Source organism: Xyrauchen texanus, chromosome 19, assembly GCF_025860055.1.
Source record: "Xyrauchen texanus isolate HMW12.3.18 chromosome 19, RBS_HiC_50CHRs, whole genome shotgun sequence".
Taxonomy (NCBI): Eukaryota; Metazoa; Chordata; class Actinopteri; order Cypriniformes; family Catostomidae; genus Xyrauchen; species Xyrauchen texanus.
Genome location: NC_068294.1, coordinates 11,188,820 through 11,207,980, shown reverse-complemented (window position 1 = coordinate 11,207,980; position 19,161 = coordinate 11,188,820). Strand labels below are relative to the sequence as shown.

The 19,161-nt window shown below is 37.1% G+C and overlaps 1 protein-coding gene across 1 annotated transcript in view; it reads right to left on the bottom strand.

Annotated features, from left to right (window-relative positions):
* Positions 1-19,161, bottom strand: part of unc5a (unc-5 netrin receptor A) — a 323,606-nt gene that overhangs the window by 77,183 nt on the left and 227,262 nt on the right. The window contains exon 6 of the mRNA XM_052149893.1: positions 17,048-17,215. Within this exon, the coding sequence (XP_052005853.1) occupies positions 17,048-17,215 (168 nt within the window). The remainder of the gene's footprint in view (positions 1-17,047; positions 17,216-19,161) is intronic.

Here is a 19,161-nt window from a genome sequence, read left to right as displayed (position 1 = left end):
AGACCTTGTGCTCCTCCACCTTCCGTTTGAGAATGCCCCACAGATGCTCAATAGGGTTTAGGTCTGGAGACATGCTTGGCCGGTCCATCACCTTCACCCTCAGCTTCTTTAGCAAGGCAGTGGTCATCTTGGAGGTGTGTTTGGGGTCGTTATCATGCTGCAATACTGCCCTGCGGCCCAGTCTCTGAAGGGAGGGGATCATGCTCTGCTTCAGTATGTCACAGTACATGTTGTCATTCATGGTTCCCTCAATGAACTGTAGCTCTCCAGTGCCGGCAGCACTCATGCAGCCCCAGACCATGACACTCCCACCACCATGCTTGACTGTAGGCAAGACACACTTGTCTTTGTACTCCTCACCTGGTTTCCGCCACACACGCTTGACACCATCTGAACCAAATAAGTTTATCTTGGTCTCATCAGACCACAGGACATGGTTCCAGTAATCCATGTCCTTAGTCTGCTTGTCTTCAGCAAACTGTTTGCAGGCTTTCTTGTGCATCATCTTTAGAAGAGGCTTCCTTCTGGAACGACAGCCATGCAGACCAATTTGATGCAGTGTGCGGCGTATGGTCTGAGCACTGACAGGCCCTTCAACCTCTGAAACAAAGCTGGCAGCACTCATACATCTATTTCCCAAAGACAACCTCTGGATATGACGCTGAGCACATGCACTCAACTTCTTTGGTCGACCATGGCGAGGCCTGTTCTGAGTGGAACCTGTCCTGTTAAACCGCTGTATGGTCTTGGCCACCGTGCTGCAGCTCAGTGTCAGGGTCTTGGCAATCTTTTTATAGCCTAGGCCATATTTATGTAGAGCAACAATTCTTTTTTCAGATCCTCAGAGAGTTCTTTGCCATGAGGTGCCATGTTGAACTTCCTGAGACCAGTATGAGGGAGTGTGAGAGTGATGACACCAAATTTAACACACCTGCTCCCCATTCACACCAGAGACCTTGTAACACTAATGAGTCACTTGACACCGGGGAGGGAAAATGGCTAATTGGGCCCAATTTGGACATTTTCACTTAGGGGTGTACTCAATTTTGTTGCCAGCTGTTTAGACATTAATGGCTGTGTGTTGAGTTATTTTGAGGGGACAGCAAATTTACACTGTTATACAAGCTGTACACTCACTACTTCACATTGTACAAAAGTGTCATTTCTTCAGTGTTGTCACATGAAAAGATATAATCAAATATTTACAAAAAATGTGAGGGGTGTACTCACTTTTGTGAGATACTGTATACTGAAAGACTGACTCTGAACATAATTGTGTATTTCTTCTCAGATAGATGCTGTTGGACCCCACAACCTATTTACATGCAGAGAGGGGCTGCCACTCAATTACACCAAAATACACAGTGATGGATGGTGAAGACATCATAGAGGATTGTGCAGATATTTTAGTGAAATTTAGCCTTCATTGCATCTATTTTGTGTTTCCATGGGGACTTTGCTCTTCCTTAAAAGATTGGTTGTCAGAATGGAATAAAAATGCTCTCTCTATAAAAGATAAAAGAATGTACACGTTTCTGTCCCAGCCTTAATGTGTGGAGCAATGTGGGTCTGCTAATTGATTTGTATATGCACTTATTGACTCTTTCACGTTATGTATTTATTAATGTAAATATGTATACTGTATATAATGTATATACTGTATACATTTTTATTAGTGAGTGATTTATGCATTTGAAATTATTTAATCACAATCATTTATTCAAGTCAAGTTTAATCATCAAGTATTCAGCTAACAATTGTTGTGAACGCAATTTTTACCCAAAAATGTTTCATTTAAATTGAACATAAAAGTACTTAATAACCTTAAAAAAAAAAGGTTATTTATAGCACTATTGAGGTTCTAAATAGCACTTTCAAAGAAAGGTTATTTAGGGAACCTTTAGAAAAAGGGTTCTATTTAGCACCAAAAAGGGTTCTGCTATTGTTACAAGCCGAAGAACCCTTATTTGGTACTATTTAGAACCATTTTTCTTAAGAGTGTTTAGGAAGCATATCAAACAGCAATTTTAATAATAAATTAATATAAATATGTATTTATTAATATTATTAATATTAATATGAATTATTATTATTATTAAAGTAATGTTTCTAGAAATACCCCATATGTTGTATGTATGCAGGGTTAGGGAGTAACGGAAGACATGTAATAGGATTATGTATTTAAAATACAAAGTAACTGTATTCCACTACAGTTATAATTGAAATCATTGGTAATTAGAATACAGTTACATTCTAAAAGTATTTTGATTACTGAAGAGATTACTTTGCATTTTATTGTTATTTGTTTCATTTAATATTTAGTGCTTTCAGCTGGAAAACATTTATACAAATAAATGATGCGATCCAAAGTGCATTTGAACAGCAGTGAAACACTTTCTTATGATGAGTTATATTCATATGAGCAGACAGAGAATTACGTTTGAAGTGAGTTTGGAGCAGAAGAAATAGAAATAAACCTTGTGTAAATTGTCAGCTTTACGCTAAGCTAAAATGCTATTTCTAGCCATTTTACATGCACACATTACCAGACACGATCATATTTATTTATCAAGAAAATTCATGTTGGATCATAATTTCTTTTTTTCTAGTAAGACCTTTGATATTAGGGCAAAAATCATATTCTTGATAATAATCTTTTTAATTGTTTTCCTGTAAAAATTTCCAAAATAATCCTTAAAACAAGATCAATTTGATTTATATAGTTTTAGAAACAACACTGCTTGAGATATTGAGGTTTTTCAGAGAATGTATTTTTAACATGTGTATTTTGTCTTACTTATTTTTATTGTCAAAACAAGTGAAAAAATCTACCAGTGCTGAAGAAGTAATCCAAAGTATTTAGAATATGTTACTGACCTTGAGTAATATAACGGAATACATTACAAATGACATTTTACAGCATGTATTCTGTAATCTGTAGTGGAATACATTTCAAAAGTAATGCTCCCAACCCTGTGTGTATGATAATATGTTAATGAGCAATTCATACTAAAAAATGTAATGCATTATAAAATTTTAAACGTACCTGCAACAGTTGTGTGTATTTCAATGAATTTCATTCCATTTTAATTTTAGGAGGCTAATAAATTCCTTGTATTAAAATTCAAATGACTATTCTGCATCTGCATCTTAATTAAAATTATACAAATTCTGAAAGGTTCACATACAGGTCACAGCACAGCAAACCAAACAATAGTACTATGATATGAGAGATGATCAAGTTATCCATCATATATAATTATAAATTATGCCATTATGTAGTCATAGCCTGGTAGTCAAGAGTGGGTTCTTGTATTTAAATAGGCAGAGCGAGATTATAATTAAATTCAGAATAATATGCATACTAAAGCCAGTTGCCTTGTGGCCCCTTGTTTTGAGCACAAGCCTAAAAAGGACCTACTTCAAATACAATGGCTGTAGTTCATCACTCCTTTGGTATTGCAGGAATAATTGTGGTCTCTTTTGAAAGTATACACTTGAAAGTTTGTTGTTCAAAAGTCATAAAGAAAAATAGTTAGAAAAGCTATGAATATGTACAGTATGTAACACTAACCTGGTAGATCCATGTTAATAAAATATGTGAGTTAAAGCCACAAGTTTGATAATGTTCTATTTCAAATTTGAGGATGATAACTTTAAAACTCTTGAGTTGTACGAAACATTTTCCAAGACCATGTCAAGTGATTATGGCCACATATGGCATTAGCCATTAGTATTAGCACCATGAATGCAGAATGTAAACATGACAAATTACGCACAATCTAGAGAATATATCTTACTTCCAATCATAACTGAGTTGTAATCAGGGCTGGACTGGGAAGAGAAAATGGGGGGGGGTGGGTTGAGGGCCTACTGTTTTTGAGTGTGGGGGGGGGGGTCGCGATAGTGCATATCGCTGCAGCATTTTGTGGTCCGTTCTGCACAACGTGGCGGCACATTGTTGCTTATCGTGGCCCATTCGGCACATTTCGCAGCCGAACCACTGGCCCGCTCGGTTCTCACGATGGACATTCCGCCCCTGATTGGCCCAAAAGTGCATCTGCCCACCGGGAAAATGGCAAGTATACCAGATTACCAGTCCAGCCCTGGTTGTAATAACAGTGTCTTTTATTGATCTCATGTAGATTCCATTCATAGAATGAGGCAAAAGGCAGTTTATTTAAAAATCCTTCATGCACCTGATGCAAGATTTAATCGTCTATTTATTTAGAACATATCTCCTCAGTCAAATTATTAGTTTCATGCTATATACTGAGCTTATAAGGCTAATATTCTAGTATGGTATGCGAAAGACCCTGTCATGTGGGCACTGAGGTAGGCATAATGTCATAACTTTCTGACTACTTTTGGAATAAATGTTCTATTAGATGTGGTTCACTGAGGCCTGCTTGGGAGAAATCAAAAATAATTTACTGTAAATCATTTAATAGTGATGTGCATTTTAATACAGTTTCATTTTCATAACTTTCCATTTGATGTTTTTATATATTGACATAAATTAAGAAATGTAACTTTGTAACATATCTATTGTGCAACAGTGGCTAAATATCAAAGCAGGAGTATTAGACCTTTCTAATGACGTATAGATTTTTACGATTAAATAAGAATTGTATGGTAAAAACATGCAGTTAATGTAAACAAAACAGATTGCGTGACTGTCTGTGATACCCGTATGTAAATTGGCTAACAAAGAATGTGTGGAGTACATCTAAGAGAGATGCTGACGCAGCTTTGATCAAACGTTTGGCAGAGAGACAGCTAAACCAATAAATTAATTGTCCTTGTTTGCCATTGAGTGGACCAATTTGTGAGCAGACCGATTTATATCATCACGCAAGCCTGACTGAACTATGAATTAATGCTTGATGAATATATTACAAAATTAATCGTGTTCCTGTCTCTGATTCTCTGGGTGAATTTTAAAAGGCAGGTTATGAGAGATCAACAGCAGGAAAAGAGAGAAGAGATTCTCTTTTCTTCTCTCAGAAAAGCTGCACAAAGCCACCTAAGGGGAAGTCTTGATACAGATATTTATAAAGTAAAAAGCTGCAGTTAAAACACTGGCAGCATTATAGACATTGCAGTGTGAAACTCCATTCGCAAGCCATTTTATAAGAAACAACTTGGGGATATAGAAAGGCTGCCTACAACAGTAGCTTTAAAAATTTACTTTACACACTAGCTTTAGGGAGTGCGGATCAGTCATAAAGTATAAATTTTTCTGATACTGATTTAAATACTAAACAATACTAAAAATACTAATACAAAACGTTTTTACTAAAATAGAGACCCAGAAAGCAACATAAGCAAATTGTTGTGTATGATTGGATCTATTTCTCCAACTGCTCATCATAATGCTCAAAAATGCTGAAAGACACAGTCAGTCACAGACAGCGTTCACTCACAGTATTTGCTTGTTAGAAATGTATTTAAAATCAGTTTTAAGAAAGAACATGTTCTGTTGTTGTAAATAAATTATAAACAAAAACAGACGTCTAATAATTTGGAGTTTAGGCCAATAAATAAATAAATGTATATTAAATGGCTAAAATTCCCAAACTAGTCTCGTAGAATGAACGCTACTATAACTACATTTTTGCAAACTGAGTTTTACATGCCACTTTCTCTGTTTTGCTTCAGTTTCCTGGTGAAATGAACACAAGAGGCGCTACAACAAGCATGCATTTGATTCACTTTCACACAAATTACGGGTACTATGGCTGTTTATGGCTTTATAAACACTTATTTTTAACACAATTACTCAGACACTGCCAGTGTTGGGTGTATCCGATTTTCAAAAGTAGTGTAACACATTACATTTTATATTTGTAAGTTAATGTGCTAAAGTAATATGTGTAATACATTTAAAATATGAATTCATATGTACTGTATGTCTGTTAGCGTTTCTATGATCGCTGAAGGGTGTGTGACATGAATGAGGAGGACATAAATGTTTTGAATTTGAGCGGAAATCTGGGAAAACCCCACAAAAAACTCAGAAAACTGATTTAGAAATAACGTGATTACTTTTTAGACAAAGCACCAGAAAAGTAATCTGATTTCATTAAATAAATAATTAATTAATATGTAGTGGATTCTGTATTTTGAGTAATTTAGCCAACACTGCACACTGCTATGTTATTATATCAAAACACTTTTACTCTAGCACATGATTTGAAAAAAATTATAAATCTTAATGCTTGTATTACAGACCTACCTACATTTATAAACTTATTTCAATATGATTAACTTCTGCGGTATCTCACTTGATAGAGTGTTGGACTTTGGACTTGGAGACCGCGAAAGTGACATAGAAGTGACATGATATGACGTGGTTGCATCAGTAAATGAACTTTTCGTGTAGAATTTGCTTTTAAAACATTATAAGTTAGGTTTAGGTTAAAGTTTTAGGTTAGGGAGGTACGTTTTACTCATTAAAAGATAGTAGTCACCTTAAGAACCTCGTCTGATTACAACATCATTTCACTCTCTATTGGCAGCCCCCCCTCTGGACATTTCAATGGGAAAATGCAGCCAAATGTGTAATGAAGCACATCATTTTGGTTTACAAAAAAGTTGCCATTGTTACATAAGTTTAATAAGAAAAAAATATTATTGGAATAATATTAATAGTTATGTATTCATATGTATAGTTCAACCTGAAATAAAGTTGTTTTAGGGATGGAGCAAGTTTCTACAGTTTGAAGAAAAATTCCATAGACAACCCTTTTTCTTTGTTTAAATGTAGACCACTTAAATTATATAAATTGAGGCCATGCAAGTGTATTAAAGAGCCCATATTATGCTAATTGACAGGTTCATAATTGTATTTTGGTGATCTGCTAGAATAGGTTTATATGCTTTAATGTTCAAAAAACACATTATTTTTCTCATAATTTACATTGCAGCAGCAACTCTTTTCACCCTCTGTCTGAAACGCTCCGTTTTAGCTCCTGTCTCTTTAATGCCCCCCATTCCGAAAAGACCAGTCTGCTCTGATTAGTCAACTGGCCCAGTCTGTTGTGATTGGTCAACCGCTTAGAGCGTGTGACGGAAATATAATGCCCCTTACCAGTTTCAGCTCCCGAGGCTTCCTAAGCAGCACATCCCACACATTATACAAATGTGTTACATAGGGACGTAGCTATGTCACAGAAGTAATGGCTGGACGGAAAACCAGGTGTTTCAGGCAGTTCAGAAGCAGTGATTTCTGTGGGAGAGAGTTACTCCCTTTGGCGTTGACTTGGTGCTTTGTAACTTGGCAGACCTTTTACATGCACAAACATCTATATTACACACTAAAGGAAAGGTAAAATCCCAAAAAGCAAATATGACTTTATGAAAGTAAATAGGGTAAATTTTGATTTCATGTTGACTTTAAACAACCAAATATAACGTAATGAAAATGAGCTGAAAAATAGACACTAATGGCCAAGTTCCCTTTAAAGAAACACAGCAAGGGGATTTAAACCTGCTTAACATAAGTGAAGAAACCACAATGTGTTTTATCCCAAACCAGACAAATAATTGTCCTTTCTAGACTCCCTGCCATTAAGATAATATCTTTGATTTCCAATCTTCCAGCTTCTAGGTGCAAAGAGGTGTGTGTGTGTCTGTTGATGTTTGTGTGTGTGTGTGTGTGTGTGTGTGTGTGTGACGTGTCAAGGTAGGGTGCCTGTAACAAAATAACACAGTGGCAGGTCTATTTGAACGCCTTGTCAAGGGCACATCTAAAGAGCATCCAACTGCTCTTTACAAGGACTGTAGGAAGACCCATTTCCACTGTCCGTTCCTCAAAATCACAATGGCCAATGCTGGACGCCTCAACCTGAATCGTCCTTGAGCAGTAAGCGACCGGGAGAGGCACACAATTACCTTTTAGATCAGTGGGGACGAGACTGAGTCAACACTCACATCTGTAATCTCGCCTGGTCCTAAACAGTCCGTGTTCAATACAACTGAGACAACAAGATTACAGTTGATTCATGGGGTCTGAGCCAGGGAGGTTGGGGCCAGTTCTCAATAGGCTGTGATGTCACTATATTCTGTTGCCTCTTTTTTATTCAAGTATATAATGCAACGTTAACACAACGATCAATGGGTTAATCAATAGAGGGAACTGACTGAATTTAAAGATTCTGGAAAGCATGTTACTGAAAATCAAACTTCTTGGCTGAAGTGCTTGCCAAAAAGGTAGCTTAGTGAACTTTCACACTGAAAACGTGTTAAGCAAAGCAAAGCAAAAATAAATAAATAAATACAAATAAAATATTTTTGCACCTTGGCAAAAACATGACACAATTTTAGCTGTACTGGATTTACAACTATAGTACATGACAATACACCTTCTATGCAAGCATGTCTTTGAGAAGGGCTGGACAATATACAGTCTCCAATATTCACCATTTGTTTACGATTGCTTTGCTGGTGGTATTGAATCATCACCATTCTGTACATCGCAATGATTTTAAAGTGCCTTTTATTTGGCTATTAAATGTCCTAAAGTCTGTGTATGTAGCATAGTTTTAGGATCCCTCTTTGTCTCATGACTTGTGAACATGAGAGCTCCATAAATACTACAATTTTGATTCAAACGTCAGTCGCCAAAACAAAAACACCACCAAGAGTGTTACTGTATGATTTTTTTGCATCATTATTAAAACATTTTACAGTAAGTTTCACAGTGAAATCATGTCATGCATTAAAATGTTTTTGCAGAATTTATTTTATTTTATATATGTATATATATACAGTTGAAGTCAGAAGTTCACATACACTTAGGTTGAAGTCATTAAAACAAAATTTTTCGACATAAGCTGAAAGGCTGCTCAGCAAGGAAGAAGGCACTGCTTCAAAACCACCATAAAAAAGCCAGACTCCAGTTTGCAAGTGCATATGGTGACAAAGATCTTACTTTATGAAGAAATGTCCTCTGGTCTGATGAAACGAAAATGTAACTGTTTGGCCATAATGACCATTGTTATGTTTGGAGTAAAAAGGGTGAGGCTTGCAAGCCGAAGAACACCATCCCAAATGTGAAGCATGGATAGCATCATGTTGTTGGGGTGCTTTGCTGCAGGAGCGACTGGTGCACTTCACAAAAAATATGTCAACATGAGGAAGGAAAATTATGTAGATATATTGAAGCAACATCTCAAGACATCAGCCATGAACTTAAAACTCGGTCGCAAATTGGTCTTCCAAATGGACAATGACCCCAAGCACACCTCCAAAGTTGTGGCAAAATGGCTTAAGGCATTGGAGTGGCCATCACAAAGCCCTGACCTCGATCCGATAGAAAATTTGAGGGCAGAACTGAACAAGCATGTGTGAGCAAGGAGGCCTACAAACCTGACTCAGTTACACCAGTTCTGTCTGGGGGAATGAGCCAAAATTCCAGCAACTTATTGTGAGAAGCTTGTGGAAGGATACCCAAAAATATTTGACCCAAGTTAAACAATTTAAAGGCAATGCTACCAAATACTAACAAAGTTTATGTAAATTTCTTACCCACTGGAAATGTGATGAAAGTAATAAAAGCTGAAATAAATAATTCTATCTACTATTATTCTGACATTCACATTCTTAAAATAAAGTAGTGATCCTAACTGATCTAAGACAGGGAATGTTTTCTATGATTAAATGTCAGGAATTGTGGAAAACTGAGTGTAAATATATTAGGCTGAGGTAAACTCCTGACTTTAACATACAGTATACACAGTATATATAAATACATTTAATCAACTATAGTTTGTTCTTGTGTTTTGTAATAATTGTGACTTGATTATTTATAATGAACTTTTTTTTCTTCTGTATTTTATTTCTTGTATAGAACATTTTGAATCTGCAAGGCTAGAATGGCTATTTAGCGGACACAATGTTTCTCTAACTGGACAAATATAAAATAAAATTAAGACATTTTCAGGAAAAACTAAAACAAAAAACTTTTTAGATATATAATAAATATCAGCTAAAGGCTGAACAATACTGAGAAAAAGGTTTTTTGCTATATTGTTGTGATGAGAAGGAGGAGGAGGGCGTTGCTGGGACAAGATGATTCATGCGTGATGCTGAGTAGCTCAATCAGTGGGAGAGAGACAAAAGGAGCACTTTTGTTTATGTTAAGTCTTTGTCAGTGTTTAATTAAAAGTCTGTTGATTGTAATCCAGTTCCTCATCCTCCTTTCCCGAACTGTTACACTGGGCCGAAACCTGGGACTGGAAGAAGATGCGCTGTCAGAGAGCCATCGCTGCTCACGGAGGATCACGATGCCGAGGAGAGGTTGGCTGGATGAAACTGGAGCGGTTTGCCAGGAGACGGAGGAGCCACTGCTATCTGCCAGGGGATGGAGGAGCCGCTGGCATCCACCAGGAGGCGAAATCCAGTGCCATCCTCATTTCCCGAACAAGTAGAGATATGTTACAATTGCCCAGCCTTATTTTTAAACAGATTCAAGGTGATGGGAGACAAAGGAGTACAACCAAAGAGAAAAGATACTAGCACTAGCTACTAAAAAAAATAAAATAAGGCAAAAGTAAGATTTTCATTTCCTGGCGCTGAACCTTATTCCAAACCTAATTCATATACATATATATATATATATATATATATATATATATATATATATATATATATATACCAACACTTTATCTGTCAAAAAATAAATACAAGTAAAGGGGGGAAACGAAGAGATAAAGTAAAGCAGAACAGCCTGGCATTTAGAGAAGAGGAAAACATTTCCTCAGAACGCTGAAAAAAAAGTGCAACATAAGCTGGAAGGGCAGTTTGTTCTCCATAAGTTGAGGCACTGGCAGGAGTCCACACTGAATGTATCATTCTAATGATAATGCATTCACGAATGAAAGAAAAATGGGAGACAAAAGAAAAGACATTTAGCAATGTTGCCATTTGTTGCGTTCCTCCTTTGAAATATTTCAATTTAATCTCAAGTGCCATTAAACATGTTTTAAAGCTTAGAATCCAAATTAATCAGCTCTTGCTCTAAGCTTTTAAATCACATGAAAGCGAAAAGAGTTGGATTGTGAAGATGTCTCAGAGTTTGCATTCAATATTAGGTTTTGTTCACTTTAGAGCAGATTCAATTCACAAAGCTCTCTGGTGAAAGGTGATTGTGTTGCGTGATGTCTCTGATGTGTCGGGTTAAGATGAAGCAGCTCTTCATCATGCTAAAGGGCTAACCAGCCTGTGATTCAACAAGAGATTGGACAAGAGGCCCATCAGGGTCAATTAGCCCTTTAAAAGCCTCTTATTACATTAGACTCTTCACATTTGAGCTCATCTAGTTGATTGGCCAATTGTGTTAAGTTACTTGGTTTGTTCCTTTAAAAAAAAAAGATTGGATGGAAGAAAAAGACACTAAGTACTATTGATTCTTGAGACTATGGTAATCATTTTCCATGAGAGAAGGAAACAGAGAGAGTGGAAGAAGCGATAAGCCATCTCATGATACAGAGAAGCTACTTTGAAACTCAACCTGGTCAACACACTGCAAAACTCATTTTCTTAATCAGTAGGCTATTTTGTTTCCAGTAAAATTACTTAAACATCCTTAAAACAAAATACATTTACTTTAGAAGCAAACTGTGTAGTATAATAGGACTTCTGTATTTTATTTAAAAATATATATTTTAAAGAACAATCCAAATGGCTAAAATGAAATCACACTTCTCAATATGAGAGAAAGTGCAAGAGCATTTGGTCATTATCTCTGTTCCCTCGGCAGCAACTAGTGATGGATATTGATACAGATTTCCTGATTTGATTGGATAGCAAATCATAAGCTCTTGATTCGATTTGATTCTGATAATGTTTTAATTATGATTAATTTGGGTATATTTCAGTTATAACGTTGATTTGCTTCCATATGAAGGAGGTTCTCTCTCAGCTGATTTTTTTTTACAGGGGAGCTTTTCACTTGGAACATTACCTATATACACATTTTATTTTATCATTAGTTTTCCATCATTTGACACATTTTAGCTTTTTATTTTGTACAAATTCCATGCATTCAAATTACACATATTATATTGCATTTATATATGCGTCATAAACTATATGTTTAAGACACAGTGCAACCAAGACACTCCGAAAGGATCCGTCTGATACAGTTGTACATTGGCGCGTCCTTAGACAAGCACCCATAATATATCTCGGACTAATTGACAAATTCAATTGCAAAATGGATTGCTGTGAACTGTCTCTAGGCTAATGATAGGCATATGTTCAATAATATGAAAATAAAAAAAATATGTATTGCCTTTTTAATGCTTACCTTGTGTGCCTAAATAATGTAATGCTTTTTAATTGTCTGTATTTATATATATATATATATATATATATATATATATATATATATATATATATATATATATATATATATATATACACACACACACACACACACACACACACACACACACTGGCAGCCAACATTTTGGAATAATCTTCAGATTTTGCTGTTTCGGAATGAAATTGGTACTTTAATTCACTGAAGTGGCATTCAACTGATCACAAATTATAGTCAGGACATTACTGATGTAAAAAAAAAGCACCATCATTATTTGAAAAAAGTCATTTTTTATCAAATCTAGAATATAGCTGAAAGCTATTTTGTTTGTTAAATGTAGCTTAACATTGTGTTTGTTTTTGAGTTACCACAGTATGCATTAGACTGGCATGTCTTAAGTCAAAAATGGCAAAAAAGAAACAGCTTTCTCTGGAAACTCATCAGTCAATCATTGTTTTGAGGAATGAAAGATATACAATGCTTGAAATTGACAAAAAACTGAAGATTTCATACAAAGGTGTACACTACAGTCTTCAAAGACAAAGGACAACTGGCTCTAACAAGAACAGAAAGAGATGTGGAAGGACAGATGTTCAACTAAACAAGAGGTTAAGTACATCAGAGTCTCTAGTTTGAGAAATAGACGCCTCACATGTCCTCAGCTGACAGCTTCATTGAATTCTACCCGCTCAACACCAGTTTCATGTTCAACAGTAAAGAGAAGACTCAGGGGTGCAGGACTTATGGGAAGAATTGCAAAGAAAAAGCCACTTTTGAAACAGAAATACAAAAAGAAAATGTTAAAGAAAAAGAGTGATTTAAATATTACTATTTATAATGATTTATTTATTGTATATTGAATTATTATTATTTGAGGGGCTTTCTTAGCAAATATTTATGTATGCAATTAGTTGTGATTAATTCGATTAATTATTCGGCAAATCGATTGACAGCCCTAATATATACAGTATATCTATATGCATTTTTCTTATATTTTTATTGTTTACATTCCTAATTTGTGCTATTAACAATGATTTAAATTGCTATGTAGAACAAATGCTAAAACAAGTGGTACTGGCGGAAGCGTTTTGGTTTAGCGCACATTAACGAAAGATATGTTGCACGGCTTCTTTATCGTATTGTTGCAATGTGTGATTAGAAATGTTTCTATTTTGGTTGTGTTTGATCAAAAACTGACTAAAGAACAGAAAGTGTATTAAAAGAGACATTATTCAATGACAAATTGATTGCTTGGATCGCATCTTTGGACACACATGACACGGTGTCAAACCAAACTTTTATCTCAACACGAAGTGAAAGTATCTCAGTGCTTAAGTTCTTCACCACTGTGCTACTTAATCACTGGTCTGTGAAATCTAAACATTTACCAGCCAGTGGCTAGTAACAGACATTTTTAAAGTTACTCCAATTTGAAAACAGCTAAGCTACTGTCATGTTTACTGCTGCTAAAAAAGTAGTCAAGTTAGTAATGTTACTGCTTTCAGTTAGTCGCTCCCCAACACTCTACTAAGGATAGCATTTTGAGTGCCTTAGAAATATTATTCCAACGTAATCATATTCCAAAAAGAATCCAGCTTCATCAACATTCACAAGGCATCACATGTTTGGCACATTACACAGAAGGATCACGGCAAGTCCTATAAAGTCGCCCTTTCCTGAGGATCAGTAGAGCAGCGGTGATGGACTAACATAAAGGGTTGTTTATCAAAGCTTGTCTGTTTCTCTTTCTGTCCGCTGCCGTCTGACTGTGCTCTGGGAACACGCTGCCTTTATCTGCAGCTAGTCAGTAAATGATGATTTATACCTCCTGCAGTCAGGAGTCACGTTTTGATAAATCGGGATGAAGTCTCAGATGTAATTTTTAGAGCCTGCAGTTGTCCGTGTGTGTCTTTGTATGGTGATAAATGGAACAGGATGGTCACTGTCTCTCATTCTCTGTCTCACTGACAGGATTTGGAACTCCTCTGGTGAGCACACTAAAGGAGGCAGGTGCCCATTTTTGATTGGAACACAACTAAGTCATCCTTGGCCAGGACACCGTGGCCCCCTAACTGCGACCCATGGCAGGATTAATCAGTTGGTGTGCAAGAAATACACAAGACCCAGTGAGGAATAAAGTCACCATGGGAGCACTGTCCAACCCTCTCGCTGAGCATGACCCTTATCAAAAAATCAGCCTTTGACTCTGCTGTGAACCTCCATTATCCCTATTTTGTACTTGCTTTCTCTCTCTTTTACACTGTGTCCTTACTAAGCATGATGAACATTTCCAGCAAAAATAATTTTGTCTGTGCAGACTGAATGTGAAAATGATGCATGGTGCAACACAAGTGACACATTTGAGAGGGGCACATGGGGGGGGGTGGGGGGTGGGGTGGTGTTAGGCTTCTGTCAGGATGGGCCACTGCCTGGGGCTCTCTCTACAATCGCCTCTTTTTGACCAAAACCTTTGTCCTATATGTAAATATATTTGTAATGAACATGTAAAATGTAATTACTACAATAATTAATTAAAAAGAGTTAATCAAAATATATATGATAATAAATTATTAATCAAAATAGTTGTTAGTTACAGCCCCAACTCTCTACCTTGTCACTTCTCTCTTAGAAATGTCCTGTCTTTCTCCATGTATCTTCTCCCCCAAAGAAATCCATCCCCACGAAGCACTGTCAGAAGCCTGCTTCCATGTATTGTGTTTTTGCTCATCAAAACACCATATTTTGAGAAAAGGTTACTTACATAGCAGTGTAAAGGTGGAGTATTATTAAATTTCACTGCATGCTTTACTATGAAACAGGAGATTGGCCTAAGTAGATCAACCCTATCACTTCTGAAGTGGAGGAAGAGAGGGATGAGAGGGAGGGGGACGAGCAACATCTGACAAAAGCTTCGATTTCCTCTCCTGTTTACCAAGCGTAGATATTTTCCACCAGTCAGCAGTGCCTGCATAATGCCATTTTTGTCCCTGCTGAAATGCACTCACGGGCCTATCACAGTAATCAAAAGAATGCCTTCCCCCCTCCACCCCATTTACCAGAGTCTAATGTCTGTCTGTAAATGAAGCGGCCTGACTTCCATTCCAAATTGCCCCTGATCAATAAATACTGAGGAAAACCAGCCATGCCATTCCCTGCTTCCTCTTCGCTTCTCTTTACTTCAGCCCTTGAAAGCAGAAGTAGCAGTGGTGCCGTTGTTGTGCAAGAGTCTATGCCATTGCAGAATCCCCATGGACCCTAAAAGGTTGCCGTTGGAAATATATTTTAAAAAACATGTCACGTCATTGCAGTCTTGTTCTAAATATTCAGACTAGCCTTTTTAGTTGTCCTTTGTAGCAGGGGAAGCTACAAATAATAAATAGTTCAAATAAATAGTCGTTATGTAGCTACCTGCATACGGTAAGTGTATGCGAGGCTAGCAGGCTACTCTGACAGCTGTATGCTATGCTAACCTGTTAATTGGCTAGCAGTGTGCCAAAATAGAAGGCTAACTGATTAGAATGCAAACCAACTTAAAAAATAAAACAAGATATTTTTAATTTGGCTATGTGTATAAAACAGTTATCCGGTTTAATATGTGACATAAATATTTGTTTACAAAACTGTTGTTTCTAACTATACATTCTGATGGGATAAGCCACATTCAAAGCCATTGTAAAATGACTACAAACCAGTGAGCACACATTCTATATTAATGTCCCAATTTGCTACTTTGATAGCAAATGCAAACAGCCTAAAGTCCATAAACAGGTTTCTTAATGCTACTGATGCAATGCTAATTCTAAAATTAGTTTGAGATGTGTGTGTTTGACAAGGCTAATCAGTTAGCTGTATGCTAAGCTAGCAGGTTAATTGTTTAGCGGTATGGTAATTTTATGGCAAATTTGCTGCAAACTTCGTCACTGATCATCTTCACATGCAAATGAGATTTGCGGCAAACTTGCAGTAAATTATCCATTTTTGCCGAAGGTATTTCGGAGGTTCACCACTACCAGTGAAGAGCTGCAAACTTCTGCTAGACATTTACGGTGAATCAATAGCTCATTTTCACGTGAAAATAATGAAGGGCAAATCTGATGCAAATTTGCAACTAGTTTAGGTTTTTTTTAAGGGTTAGCAGGCTAATTGGAAATTTAGGCTAAAAAATTACATGATACATTTTTAATTCATTACATTTACATACTGTAGATTTTGGCACCAAATGGAGTATCTATTAAAAGATCTTTCAGCCAATAGAATTACTTTGGGGTCCAAGGAGGATAGGATTTTACAGGGGGATGAAATCTTGCATGACACTCCTTAAGTGTTAACGTTGCACACTAACATGAATTAATTTGCTAATGCTTATATTTGCGAGATACACAGAAGCATAAATATCCCTCGGTGTTTGTGTAAAGGATGAACCTTTTCAGATTTCCACCGCCAGCTTAGAACTGAACAGAAAACAACAAGCAGCAAGTGGTACCACAGAGCGAAAAAAATAATTAATAAATCAGAAGAAACACAATGGCCAGAATGGAGACACAAGCACAGGTTCAGCTATAATTCAATGGATTCAAAAGAAAAAAAGAGAAAGTTTTGCATAAGCACAAAAAGCCAAGCAAGCTAGCCACCCTTGTAGCTATTTCAAACAGGGAGCTATTGGTGCCATTAGACTAAACTAGTTCTACTCTGCAAAGACGGACGCCTGGCGGACGTTACCTGGACAGGTGGCAGTGCAGGCACTTTTCTGGATGCTCTGGCCCTCGCAGGACGTCCCGCCATTCAGGGGAGTAGGGTTGGTGCAACTTCGGCTCCTCTTCTGCCACCCGCGACCGCAGACAGCACTGCAGGCCGACCATGTGGCCCATGTAGACCAGCCACCGTTCACTGCTCGTACGCCCAGTGCAAAGGAGAGGGGAAACGAACAGAGCGAGTCAGGATTACCCGACGAGCACGAGGACGTTACAACACCCTGCTGGAAAAAACTACTTAAACCAACCTAAGATTGGTCTCCTACCCTAGCCAAACTGCCTGGCTGGTCCTTTTTTGTTGGTTTTAGAGGGCTTTTGGAAAGTTGTCAGCTTGACCAGGCAGACAACCAGCTATACCAGGTAGACCAGCTCTCCAGCCTGGCCTAGCTGTATGACTGGCCTGTTTTGATGGTTTTAAAAGGAGTTTTGGGCACTTTTCATAAGGTCAGGCTGGGAGACTAACTGGTCAGTGAGCAAAATACTAGCTTGACCAGCGTGGGAGACCAGTTAGACCATCTTAAACCAGGTAAGACCAGCAAATCAGCTTAGGCTGGTTTAAGCTGTTTTTTCTTTTTCAGCAATGCAGTCACAAACACTGAGCTCAATGCTTAAATGCAGGCCATGATCAACCATGGTGCAGGTGACGACAACAGCAATAAAGGAAAGCTATTCGAATACTAGCTATTGCTACTGAAGCTACAGTATATTTGCTAATTCTAAAGTTGATTTTAGGCAAGTGTGTTTGACAAATGGCCAAATTTAGATGAAGAAATGGAATATTAAATATTCACGCTCTGCTAGGGATGGACAATATACAAATTGCTCCAGATATACAGTATTTGCAATGATTGTATATATGCTCGCCATAAAAAAGATTGTGAAAATTTTATTAATTCAAAACTCTGATTTAACAATGTTACGATGCATTAGTTATGTCAAAAGAACCAGTACTTCGGTTCCAAGTTGGTATTAAAAAAATAAATAAACGTAGTATCTTCTATTGAACAAAAATGTTAATCTACCTGGCAACAATGGCTGTTTGGGTGAAAAAAAATAAGTAATTTTATACATTTTCACATATAATAAATATTGCCAAAAGGCTGTAAAATATTGAGACAAAATAGTTTGTTTTAGCTATATCGCCAAGCCCTATTCTCTGCTTATGTTCTTGTAATGCTAGCTATCACTCAATCTCTTATGTAGGCCTATATGAATGTCAATGGTAACACTACCAGGTGAAATGGGGGACACTTGGTGGGTGGGACTTCTTAAGGGATTGGCCTAGATTGCATCTCACAATGCTCATGTGGGGTGTATATTGGTTTTCTGCAATACATTTTTACACAGTATGACTTTTATGGCACCAATATCTTGGCTTGTGAAATGCATAATCTTGGAGGATTCTACAATGATCCCAAGTCCAAAGTTCATGCAGGTTTTTTAATCAAGTCTCCAGGCTCTTCTCTCTTGGTGGGAGAATTTTCAGCAAATCTGATTTCTTCTCCCCCTGGTAACTCGACTGATTTGTTGTCGTGGTTTCTTGATCGCCAGTCAGGGTCTATTTTGTGCCGAAGCTGCTCTCTAATTCTTGACGAATTCTCGCTCTGGTCGGGCTGAATAAATTCTTTAGCCTCTCTTCCACCGCTGATTGCTCACCACGAAGAAAGAAATTGCGCAGCGACTCGGTCCTGATTACCTCTTAGCACACCGTTGTGCCAAGTCAAGACCAGCCTTGTTAAAATGCATCTCCGACCTTCTGTCCAACTGCACTAATAACAGCTCTCACACCACCTATGGTTCAGCCAATAAGCATGCCTGCAAGACTTCAAATTAGTAAACTGACATTTTAATGTGAAGCCATTGAAGGAAAAAAGGAATAGCATAAAGGACTGAGCCTAATAGTTCTTTTGATCAAAAGCTATTCACAGGGAATTTGTCTTTAATTAATTTTTACAATGGTAGCAAATTGCTTAAGGAACACTGCACAGTTTGAAACATCAAATTGTATGGTGAAGCACCTACCATTCATGTGCAATTTCTCCTTTTCTCTGCGTGAGGGTTGCCTTGATTGACATCATAAAA